The sequence below is a fragment of the Loxodonta africana genome, chromosome 4, assembly GCF_030014295.1.
Source record: "Loxodonta africana isolate mLoxAfr1 chromosome 4, mLoxAfr1.hap2, whole genome shotgun sequence".
Taxonomy (NCBI): Eukaryota; Metazoa; Chordata; class Mammalia; order Proboscidea; family Elephantidae; genus Loxodonta; species Loxodonta africana.
Genome location: NC_087345.1, coordinates 87,635,356 through 87,660,364, shown reverse-complemented (window position 1 = coordinate 87,660,364; position 25,009 = coordinate 87,635,356). Strand labels below are relative to the sequence as shown.

The window sequence follows — 25,009 nt, the reverse complement described above, 5'->3', positions numbered from 1 at the left end:
TAAATTTTCTGAATTATCTAAGTTTTATCTATGCTTGTCTCCATCTACTCATATAAATGAGGTTTGCCTATGTCTTATCAGATCCTTAGGTATAATTTATCGTTGTGAAACACTGAACAAATTAGCAGTATATTACTCTCTACAACTCCCTGTGAGGTAACTGAGTTTTACTGATTTAGGGATGAGAAACAAAGCACACAGAGTTCAAGGATTTGCCACAGAAACAAAACGTAAGATAGATCTCTCAGTCTGTTAGTTGACCTTTTTAGCACAGGGCATTTTATTCCAACATAATTATGCCCATTGGCTCAGATATGAACTTGCTTTATTCTAAGAAATGTAGATTACAATCAGAGAAATACTTGAATTCAATTTATTTCTTCCTCTCCAAGGAATAAATAAAAAATGAGAACATGTTTTAAAATGGATCTTGTAACAGTCCTTTTAACTACAGCATCTCAATTCCACGTTTTCTAGTATTCTTCCTAGCAAAGAAGCACAATGGAACAGTCAGTTAGTAAGTCTGAAGAATAAGAATGAAGGTAAAATTTTTTTACCCTGTACATGTCCCAGCTTCTTTCAAGCAGAAAATCTGTCAGTGTTTAATTTTTACCAACTACTATTCCCTGATAGGTTCCTGGGTGACAAAACGGTTAAATGGGTGACTACTAACTGAAAGGTTGGAGGTTCAAACCCACATACAGGAGCCTCGGAAGACAGGCCTGGAGGTCTGCTTGCATAAGGTCACTGCCTTGGAAACTCTAAGGAGCAGTTCTACTCTGCACACATCAGGTCGCCACCATGAGTCGGAATCGACTTGGCAGCAACTAACAACTATTACCTGGGAAAGAAGTCCAGACGACACAGTTCACAGTCTCATAGCTATTGTTACCATTCCTATTCAGCAGGATGAATCAAAATGGCCCAGCTAGCCCATTACATCCTTTTAGAAAGTCTTTTCTTTCAAAAGGTTTAAACACACAGTTAACAAGTAAAGGTTTTTTATCCTGTTAATTCCCTGAGGAGCTGACATCTGCCAACAACTCAGTCTTCAGTCCTAGGCAAGAAAACTAGATCTACGCTGGTCCAAAATGTTAGTATGAGTTCTTGATTCACATTTAAAATTACTACTTCAATAACAAGAATTTATAATTATTACTTCAAAAACAAACTCCAAGACTTAGAGTCCACAAAAATTTTAAGTCTAGAACACTATTATCTATCACCTGGTGGTATAAATGGTTAATGTGCTCAGCTGCTAACTGAAAGGTTGGAGGTTTGAATCTACCTGGAAGTGCCTCAGAAGAAAAGCCTGGTGATCTGCTTCTGAAAAAATCAGTCATTGAAAGCCCAGTGGAACAGTTCTACTCTGACACACATAGGATCACCATGAATCAACTTGACAGCAACTGGCTGGTATCCAACTCCTCCATATAAACTGGAGAAAATAAAGACCAAAAAGACCAAATGGCTCACCCAAATCTACACTTCTAGTTAATGGCAGAAGGGGGAAGAGAACCCAGGTTTCCTGAGCCTATTCTCCCCCCCTTTTCAGTTGCCTCTCCTTCATTTTTAAACAACCTTTTTAAACATTTTCAGGTCAAATTTATTTGAACAGGAATTAGGAAATGAGAATGTAATGGGCTGGATGGTAGCCCCCCAAAAAGATATGTCCATATCCTAACTTCCCAAACTTGTGAATACTGTATGACAAAAGATGTGATTAAGTTAAGGATCTTGAGAGGAGTTTATCCTGGATTTGCAGGTGGGCCCTAAATCACACGTATCTTATAAGGCAGGGACAGAGAGAGTTTTGAGATATTCAGTGGAGGAGACGTTAAGACAGAACACAGTGAGATGTGGCCACAAGCCAAGAAATGCTGATAGCAACCGGGAGCAGGAAGAGACAAGGAACGGATTTCCCCATAGAGCCTCCAGAGGAGTTCAGTCCTGCCACAGCCTTTATTTCAGACTTTCCTGGCTTTCAGAACTATGAGAGAATAAATTCCTCTTGTTTTAAACCAGCAAATCTGGGATAATTTGTCACAAAAGCTACAGGAAACTAATACACAGGGAAATTTAAAAAATCACAAAACTGGACATACATAACGTTAATTACTGATTTGAAAAGAACTGTGCTTCAAGCGATGCAAAGAATGCCCAAAATGTTCACTCCCTCATTCCAAAGGGTAAACTGAGGCAATTACAGGAGCAGTTTGGAAAAAAAAAAAAATTGGCAGACCTAAGAGAAACTCAAATAGGTCTAATATTTACATAGCTGTGAACAAGAACAGTGTAGGTTTTTCCCTAAACACGCTCACTGGTAGAGCTCCTGGACAGACTAAACATAGGCAGCAGTTGTCACTGTGGGTGTTCTGCCAACACAAGTGTAAAGTTGTCATCAGAAATGAATCCGTGGCTTCAAATGGCTTACAGAAATCCAACAAATCTGTATCTTGGACTCTGTGCAAGCCAGCTCTTCTCAGGATGACCTGGACTCCTTCCCATTGGTACAGTTATCAATAAAAGCCATCCTTTATAAGCAGGGAAGGGAAATCAAAGTTTATGTCAGGGAAAAAAGATGATTGCCCAGAGTCCAAGTTCATGGATAACAATGCGTAAATAGTAGCCATACAGAATCAGTTACAGGTGATATCTCCCACTGTCACGTATAACTTTTAAAATCAATACCCACAGCACAGCTTAAAAACAGACCAAATAAAAGGATCAACAAAACCTAAAATGCTTTAACAGTGGGGCGTTATTAAACAGGTCATTCCAACAAAACATGGAAATCATGCTACATGGTTAAATTTAACTCCTCAACAAAAACATTAGTCTTTGTCAGAAGCCTCTGTATCCTGGATACCTTTTTCTCTTTTCTAGAGCTACTTTTAAGGGCCCTGAGTCTCCAGAATTTTCCTAAACATTTAACTCCAGTCACTTCAAATGTATGTTCCTTCTATTTCCCAGCTATCATCCTGCTGTTCTCCTACTAAGAAAATTCCAGGTTACTTTTCAGACAGACCACTGAAGACATGTGATTTTCCCTTTTAGTAAACAATTCTTTAGGTTTTGCTGCAACAGTATGACTCTAAATTCTAAGCACAAGTGCTTTAAATCTAACTTTTCTAATACAGGCTCAACTCTTTAAATTAGCCATTTAAATTTCCCCACCAAAGACAAATGTCCATCAGATGTATTAACTATCATACTGGAAGTGAATTCACAATAAAACAGGCAATTTTTACTCATGTACCATGGAAAAAGGTTCTGTAATCTTTCAAAGCAAAATACACCAATAAATACATCAATTGAGGGGATCGAGATGAAACTGTGTATAAATCTGAGTACCTGGGGCTAGAGAGAGCGTAATCCCCTCGGAGAATATATAAGGTGGCACAATTTTGTATTCTTAAGTTCAGTGTTTTCGTTTTTCCTAGAACTGTGAGTCTGTACAGTGGTAGGCTGTGAAATCAGCTCCGTGGAAACTGACCTGCGTTTAGAAAATGAAATACTAGATTGCAGATGAGAAAATATCAGAGTGCTTTGCGCGTGTAGTTGTTTACTGAAACTTTTTTCAATCTGTGTACAGGGTCAGTGCAAAATGTATTTCTTACTGAGGGTCTAAGTCAAAAAAGTTTGAGACATTGATCCAAAAGAATCCCAGGAAAGGAAAGAGAGCTAAATCAGATGAAAATGCAAGAAGCCTCTGAAGCAAAATCTACCTTCTTCAAAAACATATTTGTAATTATTTTGGGAAGCCAACACAAGATGCAGTCAATATGTTTGAATTGAAAGCAATGGTGAAAACTTAAGCCACTCCCTAAACACTTCATCTGCTCCCTTCTTTAATTTTGAGTGGGTAAAATAAAATATTTTGAAGAGATAATCAACTCCAGCATCTCTCATTTTAGAACAACAGTTTTCAACACTGGTGGAGATTTTGCCCCCTCCCCATCACATCTGGCAAGGTCTGGAGAAATTTTGGTGGTCAGAACTGGGGGTGGGGAGGAGCATAGGTGACTTGCTACTGGCATCTAGTGGATAGAAGCCAAAGATGCTGCTGAACATTCTACAATACACAGGTCGGAAAAAAAACACACAACAACAAACCTGTTGGCATTGAGTCATTATGACCCAATAGGACAGACTAGAATTGCCCACACGGTTTCCAAGGCTGTAACCTTTGAAGAAACAGACTGCCATGAAGCGGCTGGTGGGTTTGAACCGCCAACCTCTTGGTTGGCAGCTGAGCTCGTAACCACTGCGTTACCAGGGCACGCGCAGGACAGCCCCCCCACAATAAAGAATCATCCAGATCAAAATGTCAATAGTGCTAAGGTTGAGAAACCCTGTTTTAGGTCAAGATTGTACTCTTTCTCAACCTAAATAAATTGGGGACAAACACCCTAAACTCAGCTTACTTCAGTTCTTACAAGCTAAGCAACTGCATCGTACCATATCTACAGATAGAATTATAACTTTGTTGTTTTGCAAGTGCCAGAGAATGTGAAATCTCTGTTCATTATGAGTTCAAGGAAAATAATTTTTCATTTTGGGGGAGCAGTAAGTAGGAAAAGTATCTAAAGTGTACCTCATATGCAGTCAAGTTTATCACCATACACTACCTAGTATTTTTCTCTCGACTTAAATAAATCAGTGAATAATAAAGCAGTAAAGAGTCTGATACAGCCAATATGTAATGAAAATTTATATATTTTCCCAAAACATCCTGGAATAAACATTGCCCATAGATGGGTCCTGTTTAAAAAAAAAAAAAAAAACTAGAAGAAAATATAATGAATAGGCAATGAGGTATCCAGGTGATGTATGGGTCCTCCTGTCCCCAACACCTAAATATAACCCTCCTTAAGCAGCTTCCTTCTTCTCCATATTCAGACATCGTCAAAGGAATAACAAAGAGAGACTAAAAATCTTTAAAAGTGTGGGAAGAAAAAAAAGGATATAGGGACAAAAATTCCTCAGAGACTAAGATATAGGCATTAACCAAACCCCTTGCTGTCAAGTCGATTCTGACTCATAACAATCCTGTGATCCTATTAAAAAAAAAAAACTAGTATGATCCTATAGAACAGAGTAAAACCACCCCATAGAGTTTCCAAGGAGTGCCTAGTGGATTTGAACTGCTGACTTTTTGGTTAGCAGCTGTAGCTTCTAACCACTACGCCAGCAGGGTTTCCAAAATATAGGCATCGGAGACATAGAAAAAGCTTGTAAAGTGCTTAGCACATACTAAGTCCTCAAAAAAAGTTACCTATTATTTTCACACCAAGAATCACTTCAGATAAAGGTCTGCCTTGAGCATTATGCCCTGTTAAGAATCACCTATATGGGATCAAAGTGACAACAGCAACTTAAAAGATTAGATAAAAACCTTAGGATGCAGTGAATTTATGTTGAGAGAGGAACAACTCAAAGAAGGGGCGTGAGAACAAGTTGCACAACTAGAGGAATGTAACCGATGTCACTAAATTGTACATGCAGAAACTGTGGAATCGGGGTATGTTTTGCTATACATATTCACAACAATAAAATATATTAAAAAAAACTAAAATCAGAGCGCTTACCTCTAAAAACAAAAAGACTCACCTTAGTTCTTAAAGGAAAAACAAGACTCTTTAGAGGCGTAAGAAGGAAAGAAGTGGTGAGAAGTACCTGAATTACAATTGGAAACACAAAAAGAGCTACCTTTATTTTTCATTTAATCTTAATCACAATTATCCCTCCAAAGATTTAAATATTACAATTAAGATCTAAGTGCCCACTGACCAACCCAACCCACCTCCATCCCACTATATCCCTGGAAGTAACACTTTGCTGTGTACCTTTCCACAACTTTTTCTGTGTATTTACAAACAAATCTATTTGTCCATAGAAACGTGCATAATTTAGATTTTCCTCTGATGCCTGTCCAGGACAGCGTATAGAAGTTTCCCGTTCGTTTTAACAGTCATCTAAAGAAGCTAGTTGCCCAAATCAAAATTTCTCTCCTGCTTCCCACAAAACCTAGTGTGATGGATGGTGGGATGTACCGATGTGGGAAAAAATGCCAAATTCAAGGCTTTCCTACCAGGGAGGTGTATGGGATGGAGGCTCAAGGCGTCGTTACAGAAGTCATTGTGGATAAAATATCCACTCCCACACACCGTCACAGGCTTTGAATTCCCCTCCTTACAACCCCAAATGTAAGACTCCTTCTCTTGGAGCGCTGATTGGACGATTTGCCTACTGGCTTCAGATTTGGTCCATCCATTTACCGCCCGACTCCCGCATTCCCAAGTGGGGTCAGATCCCCGCTTCTCGGATGGAGCCCAACCTATCGCGCGCTTCGTCCTCATTGGTTCAGTAAGCCGCTACTCAGGAGGGGAAAACCCGCCCCCCACATTCCGAAGGCCCAAGGACCTATCAGTCGGTGGCTGAAGGCAGACCCAATTGGCCTATAACCTCGCCAGTCACACGCTTGGGTTGTACAGCTCCGACGAAGCCACATAGATTAAAACATCCCGCCCCCTGCTCTTCTATTGGTTGGGCCAAATCGCCGCTCCCCCTCCGCTATCCCCCACCTCGCGGTCCATTCATTTCACACAATAACGGGCCCAGCTGAAATCCATTTAAGACCTCGTACGGGTAGGCAAGATTGTCTGGCACTTACCAGCGATCGAGAGTGATCACTCAGGCTAACGTCTTTCCTGTTCCTCTGTGGCGAGGCCGGACCACAAGCCACCGCTGCCGCCGCCTTCTGCGCAACGCCAGCCGCCCGCCAAAACGGATCTTTCCCTGCGCCTGCGCGACCAATCCTGAGACCGGACCCTTTCTCCGCCCATTACGCCTGCGCATCTCCCGCCAGTACGCAGGCGCCGTAGGTTCACCGCCTCTCCCACCGCCATTTCACATGTTCCAAGTGGCAGCTGGAACTTCTTAGTGCGCCTGCGTAAACTCACCGTATTTTTTTTTTTTTTTTTTTTTTTTTTTACATGCGCTGTGTAGGTGTGTAGGTAGTCTTCACCCCTCCCACCCGAAAGATTTTGTAACAGTCTAAATTCTTATCTAACGCACAAAAGTAAGCGTGCTTTGAAAAGGAATTGAATGTAATATCTGAAGAGTGGAGAGTCCAAAAATTTAAATACGCTTAAGTACCTTCAAATATGAATGATAGGTCCGCTAGCCAATCAGACTAGTTAAGACATCACGACTCAGTAACCAATGAACTACAAGGGGTGGACACTGCGTAGACCGCCCAAACGGATGACGTTTCATAGCAATGCGGCACCATAGACCAATAGTAGGAGGAAGCTATTTCAAATGTCCAATCAGAACTAAGAAGGGGCGGTGTCTACCAATGCCGACAGCGAGGAGGCGGGATAAAAAAGAGAGGCCGTAGGTAGGCTGGCAGATACGTGCGGTAGGTTACTCCTTTCTGCTTGTGGACGCCGCCGAGGGAACATCGTTAAGTAACCTCTTCTTACTACCGTCATGTCTAAGTCAGAGGTAAGCTACCCTTATCAACTTCATTTTGTTCCTCTTCCCTTCGTGAGTTCCGTAGATTTCGGCTTCGTTTTATCGCGCGAATTAGCCCATGCGGCAGTTCCTTCGGCCGCTGCCAGGGCTTACCCCTCCCAAAGTTGGAGTCGCCATTTTGTCCTCGTCGTCGCCATGAGGCCGCCATCCGGCAACCATTCGTTATTAGGCCAGGCTCTGGTTAAGTCCGGCAGAACTCTACGTCACAATTGATCTGTTTTTTCCCTTGATTGCATGGGCAAGTTTGTTTGTTTGTTTGTTTGTTTAAAGTTTCTGGTATTAGGTTGGCGACATACTCCTCCCGCCAAGTCCTATTGTTGCGCGTGCGTCTTAAAGCGCGTAGGGGCGCATGCGCTTGAGCTTGAGCTCTCGCGGACATTGCAGACTCAACACGGCGCCACCCCTGATAGGGAGAAGCACGTGGCTTGGAGCAGCCAGAAGGAACAATAAATGCTATGTACGTTGTTGCCTAGTTTTATGTGTCTGAACGGGAAACTGAGTATCGTTTTATAGCCTAACTTAACACCTATTTTCCACCATTAGTCTCCTAAAGAGCCCGAACAGCTGCGGAAACTCTTCATCGGAGGTTTGAGCTTTGAAACAACGGATGAGAGTTTGAGGAGCCATTTTGAGCAATGGGGGACGCTCACGGACTGTGTGGTAAGACAAAAGGGTAGTAGTAAGACCGCCTTGGCTTGTTATTTCCGTAGTTCGTGTTTGAATGTAAAGATTGTTGATAGGATTGTAGCTTGGAAGGTAGGATTTTGTTAATGGTTTGATTCTTCAGGTGTTCTTATAGGGTCTCGACTCCCCACAAGCAGTACTGAGAACCTAGAGGGCTTTGTAGTTACCCTACTATAAAGTTTTCCGTTTTCTTGCTTAACGTAGGAGTGATGATAGCTTCTGGGATCTTAGCATGTGCTAAGTGAATTAAATTTTTCAGGTAATGAGAGATCCAAACACCAAGCGCTCCAGAGGCTTTGGGTTTGTTACTTATTCTACTGTGGAGGAGGTGGATGCAGCCATGAATGCAAGGCCACACAAAGTAGACGGAAGAGTTGTGGAACCAAAGAGGGCTGTCTCACGAGAAGTAAGTTTTCTCTTTTAGCTATTTGGAAACGTGCCACTAAGTGGGTTTTAGTTTTTAATTTCATGTTCTCAATTTGGGGGTAGCTTTTGCTAAATAATTAAGTGGTGTTTTTCCTATTAAGGACTCTCAAAGACCAGGTGCCCATTTAACTGTGAAAAAGATCTTTGTTGGTGGCATTAAAGAAGACACTGAAGAACATCATCTAAGAGATTATTTTGAGCAGTATGGGAAAATTGAAGTGATTGAAATCATGACGGACCGAGGCAGTGGCAAGAAGAGGGGCTTTGCTTTTGTTACTTTTGATGACCATGACTCCGTAGATAAGATTGTCAGTAAGTATTAGATGACTGGAGCTTACTAAGGATTCTAAAATTCACCTGGTATTTGGAACCTTAAGGTTTTGTTTTCATTTTTTAGTTCAGAAATACCATACTGTGAATGGACACAACTGTGAAGTAAGGAAAGCCCTGTCAAAGCAAGAGATGGCCAGTGCTTCATCCAGCCAAAGAGGTGTGTTTGTTGCTCAATTAAACCTTAAGGGTAATAGTGAGTAATCCAGTTTGTATGGTCTGACATGATTAATTTCTTAAGGTCGAAGTGGTTCTGGAAACTTTGGTGGCGGCCGTGGAGGTGGTTTTGGTGGGAATGACAACTTTGGTCGTGGAGGAAACTTCAGTGGGCGTGGTATGTGTGATTGTAGTTTCCAGTAAACTTGTAGTTTAGTTACCCCAGGTTAACACCCATTTTGCAATCTATGATAATATGTAACTAAAGAGCTACTGCTATCAAGTTCAGTACTATTCTTCTAACGCCTATGGGTCAGTAGAGATGCCCCGTGGGGTTTCTGAGACTAAATGTTTCACAAAAGCAGGCTGGTGGATTCCAACTGCTGCTGCAAAGTGCTTAACCACTAGACCCGTTTTATTTTTAAAAGTTCTTCTGGGTAATGAGTGAAATCACTGACTGGCGATTTGTTTTACAAAACAAAGGCTGCCGTTTAAAATTTAACTTTTTTCAGGTGGCTTTGGTGGCAGCCGTGGTGGTGGTGGATATGGAGGCAGTGGGGACGGTTATAACGGATTTGGTAATGACGGTGAGTATGGTTTTTTGGTTCATTTGTGGGTTTTTTATATGTATAAGGAACATGCAGGCAGTCTTCCGTTATCCTTAGAGTAGATTAGTAGAGACTAAAATTAGTGCATGGGAAGCTCAATTCTCACCATAATATGCATGCTGTGAGCAGGTTTTAGCCATTGCGCTTGCACAGATACTGATCATTGAATACTTTTGTCTTATTGAGAAGAATTGTATTCTTGTAGGTGGTTATGGAGGAGGAGGCGGTCCTGGTTACTCTGGAGGAAGCAGAGGCTATGGAAGTGGTGGACAGGGTTATGGAAACCAGGGCAGTGGCTATGGCGGGAGTGGCAGCTATAACAACGGAGGAGGCGGAGGCGGCTTTGGCGGTGGTAGTGGTAGGTATCCAGTGATCCAAGTCTTTGGTGTGATAGCTTAGACTAGCCTTAGTTTGCCCATTATTTTGGGGCTTGATGCTCTTAGAAGCATTATGTGTTACAGTGCATGGTATTCAAAAGTAAATGGACTTGCTGTGCTACCTCCTAGCTTCAAGCTGGGGCCGCCTCACTCCCAAAAAGATGAGTAAGTGGATAGTGGTGTCTTCATTTGGGGTTAGATTAGCCTCCGTTGCAGGATTTAGCATCTTAACTATTCTGTTGGGATCTTAGGCACTTAGTTGATATATCCAAGAAACTTGTCTGCAGTGGTCCTAGATGGAAAAAAAAAAAAGCCTTCAAGGCTAGAAACAAAGTTCTTAAAATCTGTGCTTTAAAACTTTTGACAATCAATCTTACGGCGATTTGGGTTGATAATCAAGCTGCTGGATTTTTCGACATAATGCTTTGCCTAGACAAGATGGAAATGGAAGAATTACCAATTACTGGAGCCACCTTTTGGGTGGAGCCACCCTTTGGGAGGAAGGCAAGCAAATGTCAAAACAGCCTTTTTCACTTGTAAACACTAACAGAACTGGGAACTGTGATCTTCCTCCAAGTAACAGACAAAGGCCCTCTTTCCCTTCCTAGGAAGCAATTTTGGAGGTGGCGGAAGCTACAATGATTTTGGCAGTTACAACAATCAGTCTTCAAATTTTGGACCCATGAAGGGTGGAAACTTTGGAGGCAGAAGCTCTGGCCCTTATGGTGGTGGAGGTCAATACTTTGCCAAACCACGAAACCAAGGTATTGTGTATGTGTAATATTGGCTAATTGTAGCTATAGTTAGTACACTGGTAAAGGGAACACTTCCCTTGCAAACTTAGGCAAGGGCCATTTTTAAATGTTCTCTTGAACTTGTGATTTACCATATGTATCATTGTCTCAAATGAGAGAAAATTAGAGCTTAAAAAATTTCATTTTTAGGTGGCTATGGCGGTTCAAGCAGCAGCAGTAGCTATGGCAGTGGCAGGAGGTTTTAATGACTGCCAGGTAAGTAAGCACCTTTTCATGTTTTGACTTAATTTTTTTTATAATTGCAAATGAACCCAGTAACCCTAATGTAGCTGAGCATTGCAACATAGTTAATATAATTGCAGTAAAATTGTGGATGGATATTAAGTTAATATTCAGAATAGCAAAATTTGTGGGAAACAACTTGCTATTGGATTGTAGTCTTGAGTCTTAATATGTTTAGATTAACAACTTTATTCCATATTGTTCAACAGGAAACAAAGCTTAGCAGGAGAGGAGAGCCAGAGAAGTGACAGGGAAGCTACAGGTTACAACAGATTTGTGAACTCAGCCAAGCACAGTGGTGGCAGGGCCTAGCTGCTACAAAGAAGACATGTTTTAGACAATACTCATGTGTATGGGCAAAAAACTCGAGGACTGTATTTGTGACTAATTGTATAACAGGTTATTTTAGTTTCTGTTCTGTGGAAAGTGTAAAGCATTCCAACAAAGGGTTTTAATGTAGATTTTTTTTTTTCACCCATGCTGTTGATTGCTAAATGTAATAGTCTGATCATGACGCTGAATAAATGTGTCTTTTTTTAAGTGTGCTGTGTAAAGTTAGTCTACTCTGAAGCCATCTTGATAAACTGGCCCGACAGTGTGAAGTTTAGAATTCCTTCAGGGTGATGCCAGGTTCCATTCAATATTTATTTACAACCTTAGAAGACTGCTTGGGGGCAGAGCGAAGCCATTGTCTTCAGAAACCTTGGTGTAGTTGAACTGACGGTTATTGAGTTGTGACCTGGAGTTCACCATTACAATGGTCACCCAAGCAAAATTATGGGATTTATTTGGTTATAAAAATGATTGTTGGCACATCCTATGCAATATATCTAAATTGAATAACGGTACCAGACAAAACTAGATGGGATTGAAACTTATGTATCCATTATCATGTGTAATCAATAAACGATTTAATATCTTGAATGATATGACAACTGTATGGATTTGGGACTGGCAGAGATTTGGACGTACCCTACCCACTATCCCTGAGCAATGTTGAATGCCCTTCCAAATTCTCGTTCAAAACTCTGCCAGAGAATAGAGACCAGCTGGCTAATGGCTACCCCTTAAGTCCACAGATTAGAAGCATTGGGAGAGACCTTTTTAGAATAAGACCAGTACCAAATTTTATTCTCAACATTAAGAAATAGGTTTACATTAAAGGAAAACTGCAGTTTTTTTTTACTGGGTTGTGGTTGGGTGAATCTTTGTATAGATTAAGCACAGTTCGCTGGAAGTTTAAAAAATTAGTAACGGTAAAGAACATAGTTGTTAGCCATATAAATTTGTCTTAACTGCAGTTTTCCTTTAAATATGGCACAGGAGCACACAACCATCTTGAAGTGTTAATTGTATAGAAAATGATTCTTAAATCTTCGATTGGTTACTTAATATCCAATAATTGTTATTTGTACGTAGGTTCTTCTGAACCTTCATTTTGGTGCCCTCTCAATTTCAGTGCCATTGTACCTAGTAGTAATAGAGCTTGTCAATCAATAGGACTGTGTATTTCATCCCATGGGTGTGTTGCTTAAAGTTTGGGGAGGAGGGTGGAGGGGGGGTGGGAGGTGGTGGAGGGGGGGGAAGCATGGATGATAGTTCCGTGGGTTTGGTATTGGCTGAGTTTGCAATAGCAGGTGAAACCTTAACTGTTGAGGGAGTTTGCAGATACCTCAGGACTCCTGACAATGCCTTTAAAGATCCAGGAGAGATGTTCAGCTACTAGGAACTGCTAGCAAGTAATAGCGCGAATGGCTCCGAGCTCAGACACTCTACAGCTGAGAGTAGACACTTGTGGTATGTGAAGTACAGATAAGCCAGGGGCAGGCACGGCTCGCTCCATGAAAGCTAGGAGGGAGTGAAGTTTCAGTGACCATCGCAAGGAAGGAGGCAGACAAGAGTAAGGCACACACCTGACTCTTAGGACTAGCAGTCAGAACCAGAAGGAAAGGTTTTATTGCTATGCTGGTAGGTAAGAACAGATTTTACTTACATCCATATAGTTATCTAAAATCCAATTTTCTGTTAAATGCTTCTTACTATATTGAGCCAAAAAAAAACTAGTCCGGTTAAGCTGAACTTGGTTTTTCTGGAGATGAACTGTAAATCAATGCCCTAGTCTTGGTGGCTCTCAATTGAAAGAAGTGAGCACTTAAATTATTTCTACTGTAATTAAATTACTTACACTGTGATATATTTTTACCCTTTAATTTTGATTTTTACTTTCCTTTTACCTCTTAAAATAACGGCTCAAAGTAATGCATTACGATCTTTTCCCCAAAATGATTATGGGAGGGTGGGTGGGCCATTAATGGGAGGGGGAGGATTTAGCTTGAGATGGGATTTGGTCCAGAAAAAAAGCTAGTTCTAAAGGTTGTCTACTTTTCTAGGGAAGAATCTGCTACTACAGGCTTTCGGCTCTATTAAAAAAAAAAAAAAAAAAAAAGCAAAAAATAAAACCCCAGTAATCTCTTCTGTCCAAGCTAAAAGGTAAGTTTTTTTTTTTGTTTTTTTTTTTTTTAATCTCAGTACTTCCATAGTGTGAAGTAAGAATGGTAAACTGCCTTTCAGACCCAAGAATGCTTTCATAATCTGGTCGTATAGTAAAACTATATTTCCAGGAAAGAGAATGGAGTTGTGGAATTCCTTAGCTCTGCTTATGTAAGTGCTTAATGACATTTTCTCCTTTTGCAGGAACATCCTTGTGAGGACAGCCTTTATCTGAGCTACTGTGCCCTTCATTCTCACTGCCATGCAGTTCATGTTAGCTGCTATGCAGTTGAAGTCATTCAGTTTTGTGAATGGATTTTTAATAAATTGCCTTCAATTTTGTTCCATGTCTGTTTCTCTTTTTTCTGTTTATGGCAAATGAGATGCTGCACATTATTTCCCATTTCAAGTTTGGGCATGATAATTAGTCTTGTTTAACAGTCAAAGCCCCTGTGCCCCTACTCCTTACTGGTGCTTCTTTGGAGCCTTAAAATTAGTTTGTCCCATCGCACATCATGGTTTTAGTGAAAGTAGGGAAACCAGCTCCAACTGTAGGAGGACCTTGGCCCAGTATAAGTAAGCCGTTAACTGTCTTGCTCCACTTGAGCATGTTACTTTGTTAGCTCCCCTGGCAATGGAAGAACAAGTTATAAAACAAGCTAACAGCTGTCATTGAGCGTCAGTGAGTCTCTTCTGGGAGTTTTGCTTATAAGCTGTTAAGTTCTGGAGGGGTATAATGGGTCTCATCATAGTGAACAAACTGTATTTATTGGCCAGCTGTTTCAGAGCCTTAAGGGGATGAGCGGACTGTAGAAGAGAAACCTTAGTTTCTCTAAGGTAATCATTTTAAATGCAGTTGCTTACCACCTTCAAGAAAGGGTCATCCAGCCTCAATTTTAAACTAGCAAAAGCTAGGTTCTCTTGTGATTATAAGGGGTCGGGGCGGGGGGCAGATTTGCCTCTATGCTAATGTGACATACCCCCTGTATAGGATTATGTTGTTCATGAGCCCCATACCACTTGAGTGATTTCAGGGATCTCAGGTCTTACATGTTTCCAACAAGTTTGCTACAGAGATCTTGGTGAAGACTGGTGTTGCTCATTCAAGATTTCAAGAAGTTGCTTCCCTTAGGTATCAGGAAACAGCAGTCTTAATGCTGGGATTCTGATAAGAATCTACGATTTTAACTGTTAATGTTTTTTACAAGAGGCTTCTATTTTGGGCAATCTAGGCTTTTTGGAGGGATAGAGCAACTCTAAGCCACCAAACACCAGTTGCCCTTGAGCCACTTCCTACTCATGGTGTCCTGCTTGTGTATCAAAGTAGACCTGTGCTGTGTAGGTTGAATTTAAAGTGCATTGCCAGGCCTTTCTCCTGAGGCTCCTCTGGGTGTACTCAAGCCTTCATCCTTTCAGTTACCAACTGAGCATGTTAACAGATGACTGCATGAGTTTTCTGAAACTTGGAAGTTTGTTACTATCCAGTTACACTCCCTATACTTCATGCTTTACACAAAAAAACCTGTTGGCTTGGGTGGATTCTGACTCAGTGACCTTATAGGACAGAACTGCCCCATAGAGTTTTCAAAGCTGTATAGTCTTTACAGGGAGAAGCCCTGGTGGTGCAGTGGTTAAGCAAGCACTTGGCTGCTAACCAAAAGGTAGGCAGTTTGAACCCACCAGCTGCTCAGCAGGAGAAAGGTTTGGTGGTTTTCTCCTGTAAAGATTACAGCCTTGGAAACCCTATGGGGTACTTCTGCTCTATTGGGTCACTGAGTCAGAATTAGCCTGAAGGCAATGACTAATCTTTACTGAAGTAGACTGCCATATCCCCTGTGGTTTTGAACCACTGACCTTTTGGTTAGCAGAGTGCTTAAGCACTGTACCACCAGGGCTGCTTACACTTAAGATTACTAAAGGAAAATTCTATATTTTATACATAAGGAAATAGACTTGTCTAAGTTTCAGCAACCACTGGATCACAAAACCCAGGTCCCTCTGGCTCTAAAGCCATGTTCTACTTTTTGTTTTAGGTCAGTGCATATCAAACTACAGCTAGGCCAGATTGTATGTGTGGTACACGTAGTCCCCAGCTTAAGATGTGTTTATGGTGAACCACACAGGATTTTTTTTATATCTTATATTTAGTAGTGTATACCATATACAATGTAGCAGAATGTAATTTGCTGTTATTCTCAGATGTTCACTTGAAGATGTTCAATGTTATGATTTGTAAAGATACTGATAATAAAAGGCAATAATGAATGCCAAAAAAACTGAGCTATTCGACTTAATGACTGAGTCATCAGAATGGAACAAGTCGGGGACTACCTGTATATAAATGTGATCTCCATGAGAACAGGGCATTGTTTCTCCTCTTCACTGTATCTCTAATTATTAAAATAGCTAACTACAGCTTACTCAATATTTGTTGAATGAATGCCTAAATTTGCCTTTGAATTACAACCCATTGTGAGCTTGGTTACAATAAAAATCAACCCTGAGTATCTGATGTCCCTTAGGTGAGATGAACTAATAATTTCTGAACTGCTGGTCCCAAGTGCTATCCTTCACAGCATGATCCCACATTTTGAATTTTTGAGAGAACATAAGTTGGTAAGTTGCCTGAACATTGAAGTCTTCAAATCTACTAGAAACTTCAAGTTGCTATTAAACCCAGACCGTGTGTTTTCAGAATTTGCAGACGTGGAGATATCACATCTCCCTTAATCATTTCTATGCTTTTTGGTCTCAACATCTGTGATGTCTGTATCAAGAAACTTTGAAGTAAGGTTTCCCTGCTACGATGGAGCTAGTAAAATTGAATAGAAACGTAGAAGTAAAATACTCTGAAGAGGTTCAGTGATTGGGAAGATTGGAAACCACCCAACTCCAAGCAAGGAGGAGGTGTGGTATCAGGGAGAATTGATTTTGATTGATATGACTAAGCAATCCAAATCAATTGTATTCTCTTTCCAAATTAATAAAAGGCACATCTTCAAGGATCTAGAAAAGGGAGTTCAAAGCAAGAATTAGGTAGTGTTTGTCTAACGTAACCAGAGAGAAAACTTCACAGGAATGGATATTATACTCCATTGTGAAGCCGGTTTCACCAAGGCCTGGGTGTGAAATCCTCAGAAACTTGGTTTCTGATCAAATTCTCATTTCAATCCAGAGCAGCTCACTCAGTCTTCTGAGAAAGTGTTAGAAAAGTGGGGAGGGTAAGAACAGATGAAAGGCATTATAGACTTTCTTGTGCTCTAAGAATTGAGAGGAGCAAACCTAAACCCCAGAGCCCTTGCAGAGAGTGTACCCAGCTTTGGCAACTCTCCTAGCTTTATAAATAGGGGACCACCAGGGAGTGTGGGGTTCCTTAGATCATTCTCCTTGGCTCTGAAAAGGGAGATGAAAGTGACAGAGCTTCATACCGCTTGAGGCCAAATTTTGTGTGTACTTCTCTCCTCATTTGACACCCCCTCTCTTTCTCCCAAACAGAGCTCACAGGTGAGAGAAATGAGCTTGGCAGGATCCCTTCCCACCCCAACAAGCAGTAAACTCCAAGGGGTGCTCAGCTTCATCACCCTCCCTAGAGAAGAAAGACACACGGAAGTATATTTCTGCAGAGCACTTTATAGACCAAATGTTAGACAAGACCTGGAGGATGGAAACCTGGGAAACTGAGTCACAGAAGAGCGTTTCCAGCCTCCCCTCACATACTGGCCTCAAGGTGAACACACCCTAAACAAAAAAACAAACCCAGTGCCATCAAGTTGATTCTGACTCATAGCGACCCTATAGGGGTCGCTATGAGTCTACGAGAACACACCCTAGAGCCTCTAAATGCCAGGTGTGCCCATTGTCCACTCTAGTCTAGAAAACTCAGTTTCTTCCAGGCTCAGGGTTAGAGAGTACCTTTATCAGAGGAGAATGAAAGAAATCCTCATTACCAGTCCCACCCTTCTGGGTCAGGTCAGTCTGTGGCCTCCGTCTTGGTTCCCCGGGGCACCAGGAAGATGGCCCCATCAGCAGCCTGTTGCAATGCATACTCCTCAGGGGAGTAGCTGTTGCCTGCTCCGTCCCGCAGGTGCTGGAAAATGTCCTGATACAGCTGGGTCAGCTGTTGGCGCATGGCATCCAGTGTCCGGTCTGCCTCCCCACGGGCCCGAAGAAGCCTCTCCCGCTCACTGCCCAGCCGCTCCAGTTCCCGCTCCAGCTGCACGATGGTCTCCAGCTTTCTCTTGCGGCAGTTTTGGGCGGCCACCTTGTTCTTGCCCCGCCGTCGGATGTCCCTGACTAGTGCCAGCTGGCTCTCAGTCAGTGGGTACCGTGCCAACAACTCATTAAAGTCATCTACCGGCAAGTTGACAATCTTGTCCGTGGGAAAGGGGATCTTCATGGCCAGGGCCCTACGCTCATCCCGGCTCCCTGCCTCTCCCCGTGCAGTAGGCTTGGCCCGCACAGGGCCTGAGGAGGGCTCTAAGGCCAGGGGGGTCTCAGTAGGTGGCAAGGAGTAATTGGGATGGGCCAAGGAGTTTGGCATAAGTGAGTAGGGGTACTCCACTGGGTACATCTCTACATAGTCGTTGCGCCGCCGTCCAGCCTCTGTCCCCTCCAGCTCAAGAGATTCAGCATCACTATAGTTGAGGGATAATCCCGAGTCTGATTCTGGGTCTTCTTGGGGCTTGGGAGTCCCCGCAGGCAGCCCAATGTCCAGGAGGGCCAAGGGGTCTGAGAGGGGTTCACTGAGCAGGCCTGAGAGGGTCAGTGGCTTGGAGACTGGTATGGCCATGTTGCCATAGGAGTATGGGGAATCTTGTACATGGGATGTGGGTGCTGGGAGCTCATAGGGTGGTGGAGGAAGGGGAAAGCCAGCATCGGGGTGAATTGAGCAGGGGCAGTAAGCTGGGGGTTGTGGGGGCCCAGGGTATGGGGCTGAGGCTGGGGACTCAAACGATGGCTCACTTGGAGTGTTTAGGCCCTGCAAAGAAAGACAAAGATGTTTGGAGACATGCTGAGGAAGAGATGCCAGCTCTTTCTCAGGGCCAGGCCGGGTCCTTCCGAAAGACCCAGTGAGACAGTAACAAGGGAACAGAAAGTTGCTAAAAATCATCAGAAGCTTCTTATAAATCTGTGATGCATCTGTTCCAAGAGGAAAGCAGCTTAAGAATGGAAGTCACTAAGGTCAGATTTCGGAAAGGACTACCTTACATTGGAACAATTATGGAATCTCCTCAGACATTCTTACTGGGTTAAAATGGCTCACGTTCTTTTGTTTCCTTCAGGAAGACAAGGAGCTGTTATCCAAGATGACCTCTCAGAACCTTGCTTGCAGGGAGTTATCCAGGGTCCAAGGGTCAAGTTCAGACCCTGGCCTTGCTCCAGGTGCCCAGCAGAGGGAGCTGCTGTGTGGGAGGAAGGCCTGGGGCAGATCCTGAGGATGCCAGGCAGTGATGGCAGGGGAAGGAAGGAGGGCGGGACAAAACCAGGGCTGGGAGCTAAGAAACACCCCGGTGAGCCAGCCCAAGCTCTGCCCTCTCCTCTCCAGGCTTTCTGTCCCTTCCTAGGTGCAGCAAAGAGGAGAGAACATTCTAGAAACAGGGCCCCCAACCCACTTCGGGGAAGCCACCCTGCTCCAGCCCAGCTGGGGACAAAGGTACCATTGTTCAGCCAACAGACACCCCTTTGTCCAACTAGCCAGAGGAGAGGACCCCAGCATAGTCTGACTACCCTTCCTGAGGCCCCTGAACTACTACTGCTCTGTTACCTGAGGGAAAGGGGCCTAGCTACTAAGGGCAGGGGGAGGAAAACAGGGAAGATGATGGGCAGCATAGGAGGAAAGAGAAGGTGAGAAGGGGAGGCTGGGGAAAGAGAAAGGAGGTGGGGCAGGAGGTGGGATAGAGTGATGTGAGCAGAGTGGCTGCGGAGAGAGCCTACCCCCTCAATCAGATCCTTCCCTCTTCACCACTCTTACCCCCTGCTTGATATTCTGGTCTCATTCAGATCTCCCTCAAACTCCAGCCCTTCCTTCTCCAGTGCCTGGAACATTTTCAGTTTGAGACCCTGGCCCTGCTCCCTTTAGCCCCTGCCTCAGTCCAGCCAGAGCCCTTGCTTCTCAGCAATTCTCCTCTACTGCCCCACCTTCACCCCTACTCACCTGCAGCTCAGTGATGGACATGATCTCTTGCCAAGTCAGTTCCATCTCGCCCAGATCCGGAGTAGGCAGCTGTGTCACCCTGTTCCTGCTGTGCTGGGGAGGACAAGGGGGCATCCTACTGGCCCGGGGCCTAGTTCAGGTTCCTCCAAAGCCCAAACGGCCCCCAGCAACCTGTGGCAAAGAAGAAAAGGTTAGGGTCTCCACTGCTAGCGGTCTGCACCTTTGTCCTCCCTCAATTGAGTGGTTACCTCCAACTTCACCTGAGGGAAGGAGAGAGCTTAGCCCCCTCCCTCACCTGTGCTGGACTCACCCAACCAACTCCTTAAGCTGAAAGGTCTTTTTCTGCGGTGGACTTCTACCACACTTGCTGTGGCCGCAGGCAGTTCCTTTGGGAACACAGTTGGACTTTGCCTTTTTTTTTTTTTTTTTTTCAGACAAGATGCCTTCTCTTTTCCCTTAGTTCTTACTCCCCAAAATTGGCCAGGGGCAGAAGTCAGAACTTCCGGGTTTTTTTTTTTTTTTTTCTCCTGTCCTCTGGGACATCAGGGGAACACCCATGCTTTCCTCATCCCGTTTTAGAGTCTCTGCCTTTTCTTCCCAAGATGAAAGTGAGTGCTTGGGAATCCCCAATGGGCGTGTTGTGGGAAGAGTCAAGCAGACAGCCCTTCCCCCTCCCTGAGATAGGGCCCAGGCCTGGTGGCTGATAGCAGCCCTGCCTTCGCCTCCTATCCTGGTCCTGGGCTCCCCTGCCTGTGCCAGATAAGAGGTTTATCAGCTGCATGCAGCAGAGGAGGAATGGGCTCTGGAGACACTGGACCTCTGCCCCGTGTCCCCGCAGGGTCATCTTGACCATTCCCCAACCCACACAGCCAGGGGTCTTTCCTCTTCTGAGGTAATATAAAAAAAAAAACATAGCAAAGACTTATTAAGCACTTGTCAAGAATTGTGCTGGTGTTTTATAGGCCTTAGTTTATGAGATTGATTTTTACAAAGCTCATCTAAGTTCCATTCAGAAACTGAGACCCAAGCTGGTCAACGAAAGGGTTAGGTCTAAAGCCTATACTGGCTGACTCTACTCTCCTATACAGCCTTTCAGACTTACAGATGACTTCCCATGCTGTTTCTGTGTCTCTGTACTCCATGCCTTTATTTGTGGTCTACACCAATCAGTTCTCTTTGTGGAGTCTCAGTCTCTTTTCTCTTCTGGGGAATATCTCTTTAGAGCCTTGAATATATCCTCCACTCCCACCCAGCCCCTTTTCTTTTGATCTAGGCTCTAGCTGCAGGTCTGCCACAAAGCAGCAGTGTGATGTTGGGCAAGTCATCTCACTTCTCTGGGCCTCTGTTTCCTCATTTGTAAAATGAGGGAGTTGGACAAGCTGTACTCAGAGGTCCCTTTCTGCGTGGACAGCTTAAAGTTCTCAGCAACTTCTCACCCCTGCCTTCGCCTTCTGTCAGTGCCTCTCCTTATTCTACCTCTCTGTCCCTTGACCCCAACTCTCCCTGCATCTGTTCTCCTTGCCTTGCACAAGGGATTCCCAGAAGCTTTGGAAGGGGCCTCCTGATGTCTCAGGGCCAGACCCCATAGCCTTGCCCACCCACCCATATAAGTAAAGGTAACCAGGCTGGGGTAGGTGGGGGAACTTGTAGAAGGACATTGAATAGGACTGGATGACCTCAAATTATATGACCGTAGACTACCACAAGGATGGCGCATCACAACGGTTTAATATGGAATCCACTCTGATTTACCACAAAACTATTGAGAACTACAAATTATCTTTTTGAAAGAGGATCTCCCAGCTCTTGCCCCCGTCCCCTTGTTAAATTGCCATCCCCAGAGCTGGGAGTTGGTGGCCAGTATGCAGAGTGGGTGGGGTGTTTATATCTGTCCAGGATGCCATTTCAACACCGGAACCCCACCCTCCCCACCCAGGTTCTGGCGGAAATTGCCCAAAGGCAAAGTGAATGGAGAACGGAGTTGGGGGGCAGGGACATTGACTCTTGCCTCACAGTCCTTCACCTCCCCCCTTTGTCCCTCCCTCTATCTTCCTGGATCTGACTCTAAGGTGCAGTACAAAGATTCTGCCCTAGGAGGCAGGGGACCACATTCTCTGGCTCTCCAGATGCATGACCTTGGGTAAATTGCTTCACATTTTTGGAGCCTCCTCTGTCAGTCTCTTCAGTTAAATGGAGACAAGACTAGAGAACCTCACTGGTATATGAGGCAGTAGACTGCAAGTACCCCAGGGAGTCACATACTTTAGTGTATGCCACTTTCCCCCCAGGGTACTTATAAAAAGATTCTTGGAGATTGCCCAGACCTACTGACTCAAATCCACAGGCACTTGTACCAGGAATCAGCATTTAACACCTTGAGAAACAATGAACAGGTCCAAACGTATGGATTCACAGAAAAGATCACAAAGCCAGAAAGGAGTCCTGTAAATGATCTCCAGGCTTCCTCTAGCTTCCAAACTTTGACCCAGGCAAGGCTGGGCTCCAGGTTGCCCCAGTCTCTGAGGCTAAATATCATCCCCTTCTCATTAAGCCCAGGAGCTCAGTCTCCCTCTGTCCCTGTGAGGGAACTGAGAACTTAGAAGGGGAGCAAGGGAAGGGAAAAGGCAGGGGAGGGGAGTTGAGGGGAGCCTCCTGATCAGCTCCAACCAGGTTTTGGTGCAGTAGCAAGTTCACACCAGGTCAAAGGGGGAGCAGTTTGTTTTTCCCTAGATGCTCAGGGATGGGTCGTGATCTACACACCAAGCATAGGGCCCTTTGGGTCTTAAAACCAAAACCAAACCTGTTGTCATCAAGTCGACTCCAACTCATAGTGACCCTATAAGACAGGGTAGAATTGCCCCATAGGGTTTCCGAGGAGCTTCTGGTGGATTCGAACTGCCAACCTTTTGGTTAGCAGCTGTAGCACTTAACCACTACACCACCAGCGTCGCCCCTTTGGCTCTTAGGAGACTACATTTAAGAGGACAGGGGACTGGCAGCCAGTGGAATAGATCAGAAAGGAGGGTGAAGTCAGAATGGGATCAAACAGAACATCACAGAGGGTGCAGGAACTAGGGAGGTACTGGGAAAGAGGAGCGTGTCTGGGAGGAGCTGATCTAACAGAAATCTCCCAGTGTCTCTCTTCTTTTACAATAAAGAGTTCCCACTTTCCTGTTTAGCCTGCACTTTGAGGTCACACAGCTATCTTACTCCCACTGGATTGGTCTGTTCCTTCTTTTACTTTCCAACATCTTGGATCAGGTAAGACTGGAGCAATCTCCAGGGACTGGCATCCATCCTCCTCCTTCTTATCCAGACAATCCTACCCAGAATGGCTTGATCACAATCCCTAAGGACCCACAGAAGGGTACTGGAGCTTTATCGCTTACAGATACAGTATGAGGATCATTTGGAGAAGGATGCTAGAGAGAGGAAGGCATTCAGCTTCAACTGCTGCCCTGGTACTCTAATTTCCTGACTAGGAAAAGTGGTAGAGAGCAGGCTGCTTTGGGGTCCCTGTTTGGAGGCTTATCAGACTACTCTACCACTCCACGTGTCAATAGAGGCAGTGAAAGGATATGGAGGGATCAGGAAACTTGGAGTATGGAGTGACAGGTGAGCAGCCTATTTAGAAAGATTAGGGAGAACTCCAAAGAGGCAGAGGGACACAGAGGCCATCTAGAGAAAAAGAATGTAGGACCAGGGAGGAGAGATTTGATCAGAGCAAGATTCAAACCCCTGCGGGGCATGCATGGCTTTGATCGGTATATGGGAACAGGATAGAGGGGGAGAAGCTTCTGCTATTCTGTCACCATATACCTAGACCCCAACCTCCAGTCCTTTGAGGGCTAATGACAAGAGAATTCCAGCCCCCAGCACATCTTATAGTTCCCCCTTCCCTTCTGCTGCTTCCCAGCCCCCTACCTCTCAAGCTGCCAATAGTTCCAGTTGGGAAGGGACTACATTGGGGGGTGGATGACTTCCTTTCCCTTCCAGTTACAGTAGATCTCTACTGCCACTGGGTCAGGAGAAGAGAAGGGGCAAAGGCAAGAACCCAGCACCCTTGCCCGACCACCCCATCATGCTACAATGAACACATTTTAGAGATCCAGGCATCCAGCATTCCCAATTCCTCAGAGTCCCCCAAACCTTCCCAGCTGGCTGGACAGGGCAGGGTTATGGCATGGGGTGGAGGGGAGAATGGTACCATATGCCTGGGAGTCTATCTGCTCCCCTAGAGCAGCCAGCCTGTTGAAGGCTCCTCTGGGCCATTCCCCAGCTCCTTAAGGGCCCTGGGGGACCACTGTTTGGTCCCCATCTACAGCTTCCCACCCCAAGGATCCCAGCATTCAAGAAACCATCTAGGACTTTTCCCAGAGGAGTTCCCAAAGATATCAAATTCCTAAACCAGGGGCAACCTGGCCAGGCCCCAGATCTCCTAGGAATGTATTGAAAATAGGTTGTTTTCTCCCTTCACCTCCTCCACCTCCCCAGCCAACCCCTCATAGCTCACTAGAATTCCCCCTTCCCACCCCAGCCCTCGGGCACCTGTGGCAGAGTCCAGGCAGGGTATGGAGAGAGTTGAAACTCCCGGTGTCGTCTCTGAGGAGGCTGGGCCCCGGGCTGACACCTCCTGGGTGAGGATCCCTCACTACCTCTAAGAACCAGGCAGAGCCGCGCCCCGCCCCCGAGTCATTTCTGAGCACTGAGTGTGGAGGCTGCGCCTGAACTAGGGGAGCCCTGGGGCAGGGCAGGAGCAGGAGCCTCTTTGAAACTATCGGCCTAAGTTCTGGTCCTTCCCCCAACCCTCCCCTTTTCCCCGTGGCCCTCCTCTCCTCCTGCCCCTTCTGGCCAAGAGAGGAAACTTGAGCCCGGTGTGGTTTCTGCCCACACTCCCGCCCCTACCTTGCTCCTGGCCAGCGGGGGTACACATTGCTCCAAGCCTCTAGGAGCCCTCCTTTTGAGCCCAGGAGCCCTGCCGGTCCGCGTTTCGTCCCTATGTAGGACGAATCCTGACCTGATGGTCTGCTCAAAAGTAACCTCTAAACTTTATACAGGTTGTAGCCTCCTTCCCTCTGCCCCCTTGGCTCTCTTAGGGACAGGGAAACAGTCATAGCAAGGTGGAGGGCAGCTGTTGATAAGAACCAGGTGTCTAGGTTCCCAGCTGTTTAGGCAGGTGAGCATTTAGGGAGCAGGGTTCATTTA

The 25,009-nt window shown here is 44.7% G+C and overlaps 3 protein-coding genes across 11 annotated transcripts in view; 1 reads left to right on the top strand and 2 right to left on the bottom strand.

The window, feature by feature from the left end:
• Nucleotides 1-19,889, bottom strand: part of CBX5 (chromobox 5) — a 49,048-nt gene extending 29,159 nt beyond the window's left edge. The window contains exons 1-2 of one of the 4 annotated variants that reach the window (XM_023557102.2): nt 6,677-6,978; nt 5,614-5,679 (exon numbers count right to left, since the gene is read on the bottom strand). The gene's annotated coding sequence lies outside the window, so the exon portion shown is untranslated. Of the gene's footprint in view, nt 1-5,613; nt 5,680-6,676; nt 6,981-19,804 lie in introns of those variants that run through there. The other 3 variants (XM_064284120.1, XM_010597287.3, XM_003405065.4) reach the window with 3 other exon arrangements.
• Nucleotides 7,383-13,994, top strand: HNRNPA1 (heterogeneous nuclear ribonucleoprotein A1). 3 transcript variants are annotated; one of them, XR_010321832.1, is made up of 12 exons: nt 7,422-7,999; nt 8,086-8,202; nt 8,486-8,632; nt 8,754-8,964; nt 9,050-9,142; nt 9,224-9,316; nt 9,651-9,725; nt 9,952-10,104; nt 10,732-10,887; nt 11,068-11,133; nt 13,551-13,650; nt 13,855-13,994. XR_010321832.1 is itself a non-coding variant. In XM_010597290.3 (11 exons), exons 1-10 carry the CDS (start codon nt 7,498-7,500, stop codon nt 11,121-11,123), a joined length of 1,116 nt encoding a protein of 371 aa, XP_010595592.1. In that variant the 5' UTR covers nt 7,383-7,497; the 3' UTR covers nt 11,124-11,133; nt 11,370-12,084. The 3 variants fall into 3 exon arrangements, 2 of the variants coding, with proteins under 2 accessions (XP_010595592.1, XP_064140187.1); XM_010597290.3 differs by lacking the exons at nt 13,551-13,650; nt 13,855-13,994 and adding an exon at nt 11,370-12,084 and having other exon boundaries at nt 7,383-7,512; XM_064284117.1 differs by lacking the exons at nt 9,952-10,104; nt 13,551-13,650; nt 13,855-13,994 and adding an exon at nt 11,370-12,084 and having other exon boundaries at nt 7,383-7,512.
• On the bottom strand, nt 13,633-24,583 carry NFE2 (nuclear factor, erythroid 2). 4 transcript variants are annotated; one of them, XM_003405068.4, is made up of 3 exons: nt 24,353-24,583; nt 19,805-19,975; nt 13,633-18,628 (listed from the first exon to the last, which is right to left on the bottom strand). In XM_003405068.4, the coding sequence occupies exons 2-3, from the start codon at nt 19,916-19,918 to the stop codon at nt 17,621-17,623; spliced, it is 1,122 nt and encodes a 373-aa protein (XP_003405116.1). In that variant the 5' UTR covers nt 19,919-19,975; nt 24,353-24,583; the 3' UTR covers nt 13,633-17,620. The 4 variants fall into 4 exon arrangements, with proteins under 4 accessions (XP_003405116.1, XP_064140188.1, XP_023412891.1 ...); XM_064284118.1 differs by lacking the exon at nt 24,353-24,583 and adding an exon at nt 20,907-24,287; XM_023557123.2 differs by lacking the exon at nt 24,353-24,583 and adding an exon at nt 20,115-20,900.
• Nucleotides 24,584-25,009: the final 426 nt, after the last annotated feature.

Bases quoted from the DNA above. Each gene is read 5' to 3' on its own strand.
- HNRNPA1 (XM_010597290.3), top strand. The intron at 8,633-8,753 runs GTAAGTTTTCTC...TTTCCTATTAAG, and splicing joins AGAGGGCTGTCTCACGAGAA to GACTCTCAAAGACCAGGTGC. The intron at 10,105-10,731 runs GTAGGTATCCAG...TTCCCTTCCTAG, and splicing joins CGGCTTTGGCGGTGGTAGTG to GAAGCAATTTTGGAGGTGGC.
- NFE2 (XM_003405068.4), bottom strand. From the start codon at position 19,918: ATGCCCCCTTGTCCTCCCCAGCACAGCAGGAACAGGGTGACACAGCTG. The intron at 18,629-19,804 runs GTGAGTAGGGGT...CTTTCTTTGCAG, and splicing joins TGTCCATCACTGAGCTGCAG to GGCCTAAACACTCCAAGTGA.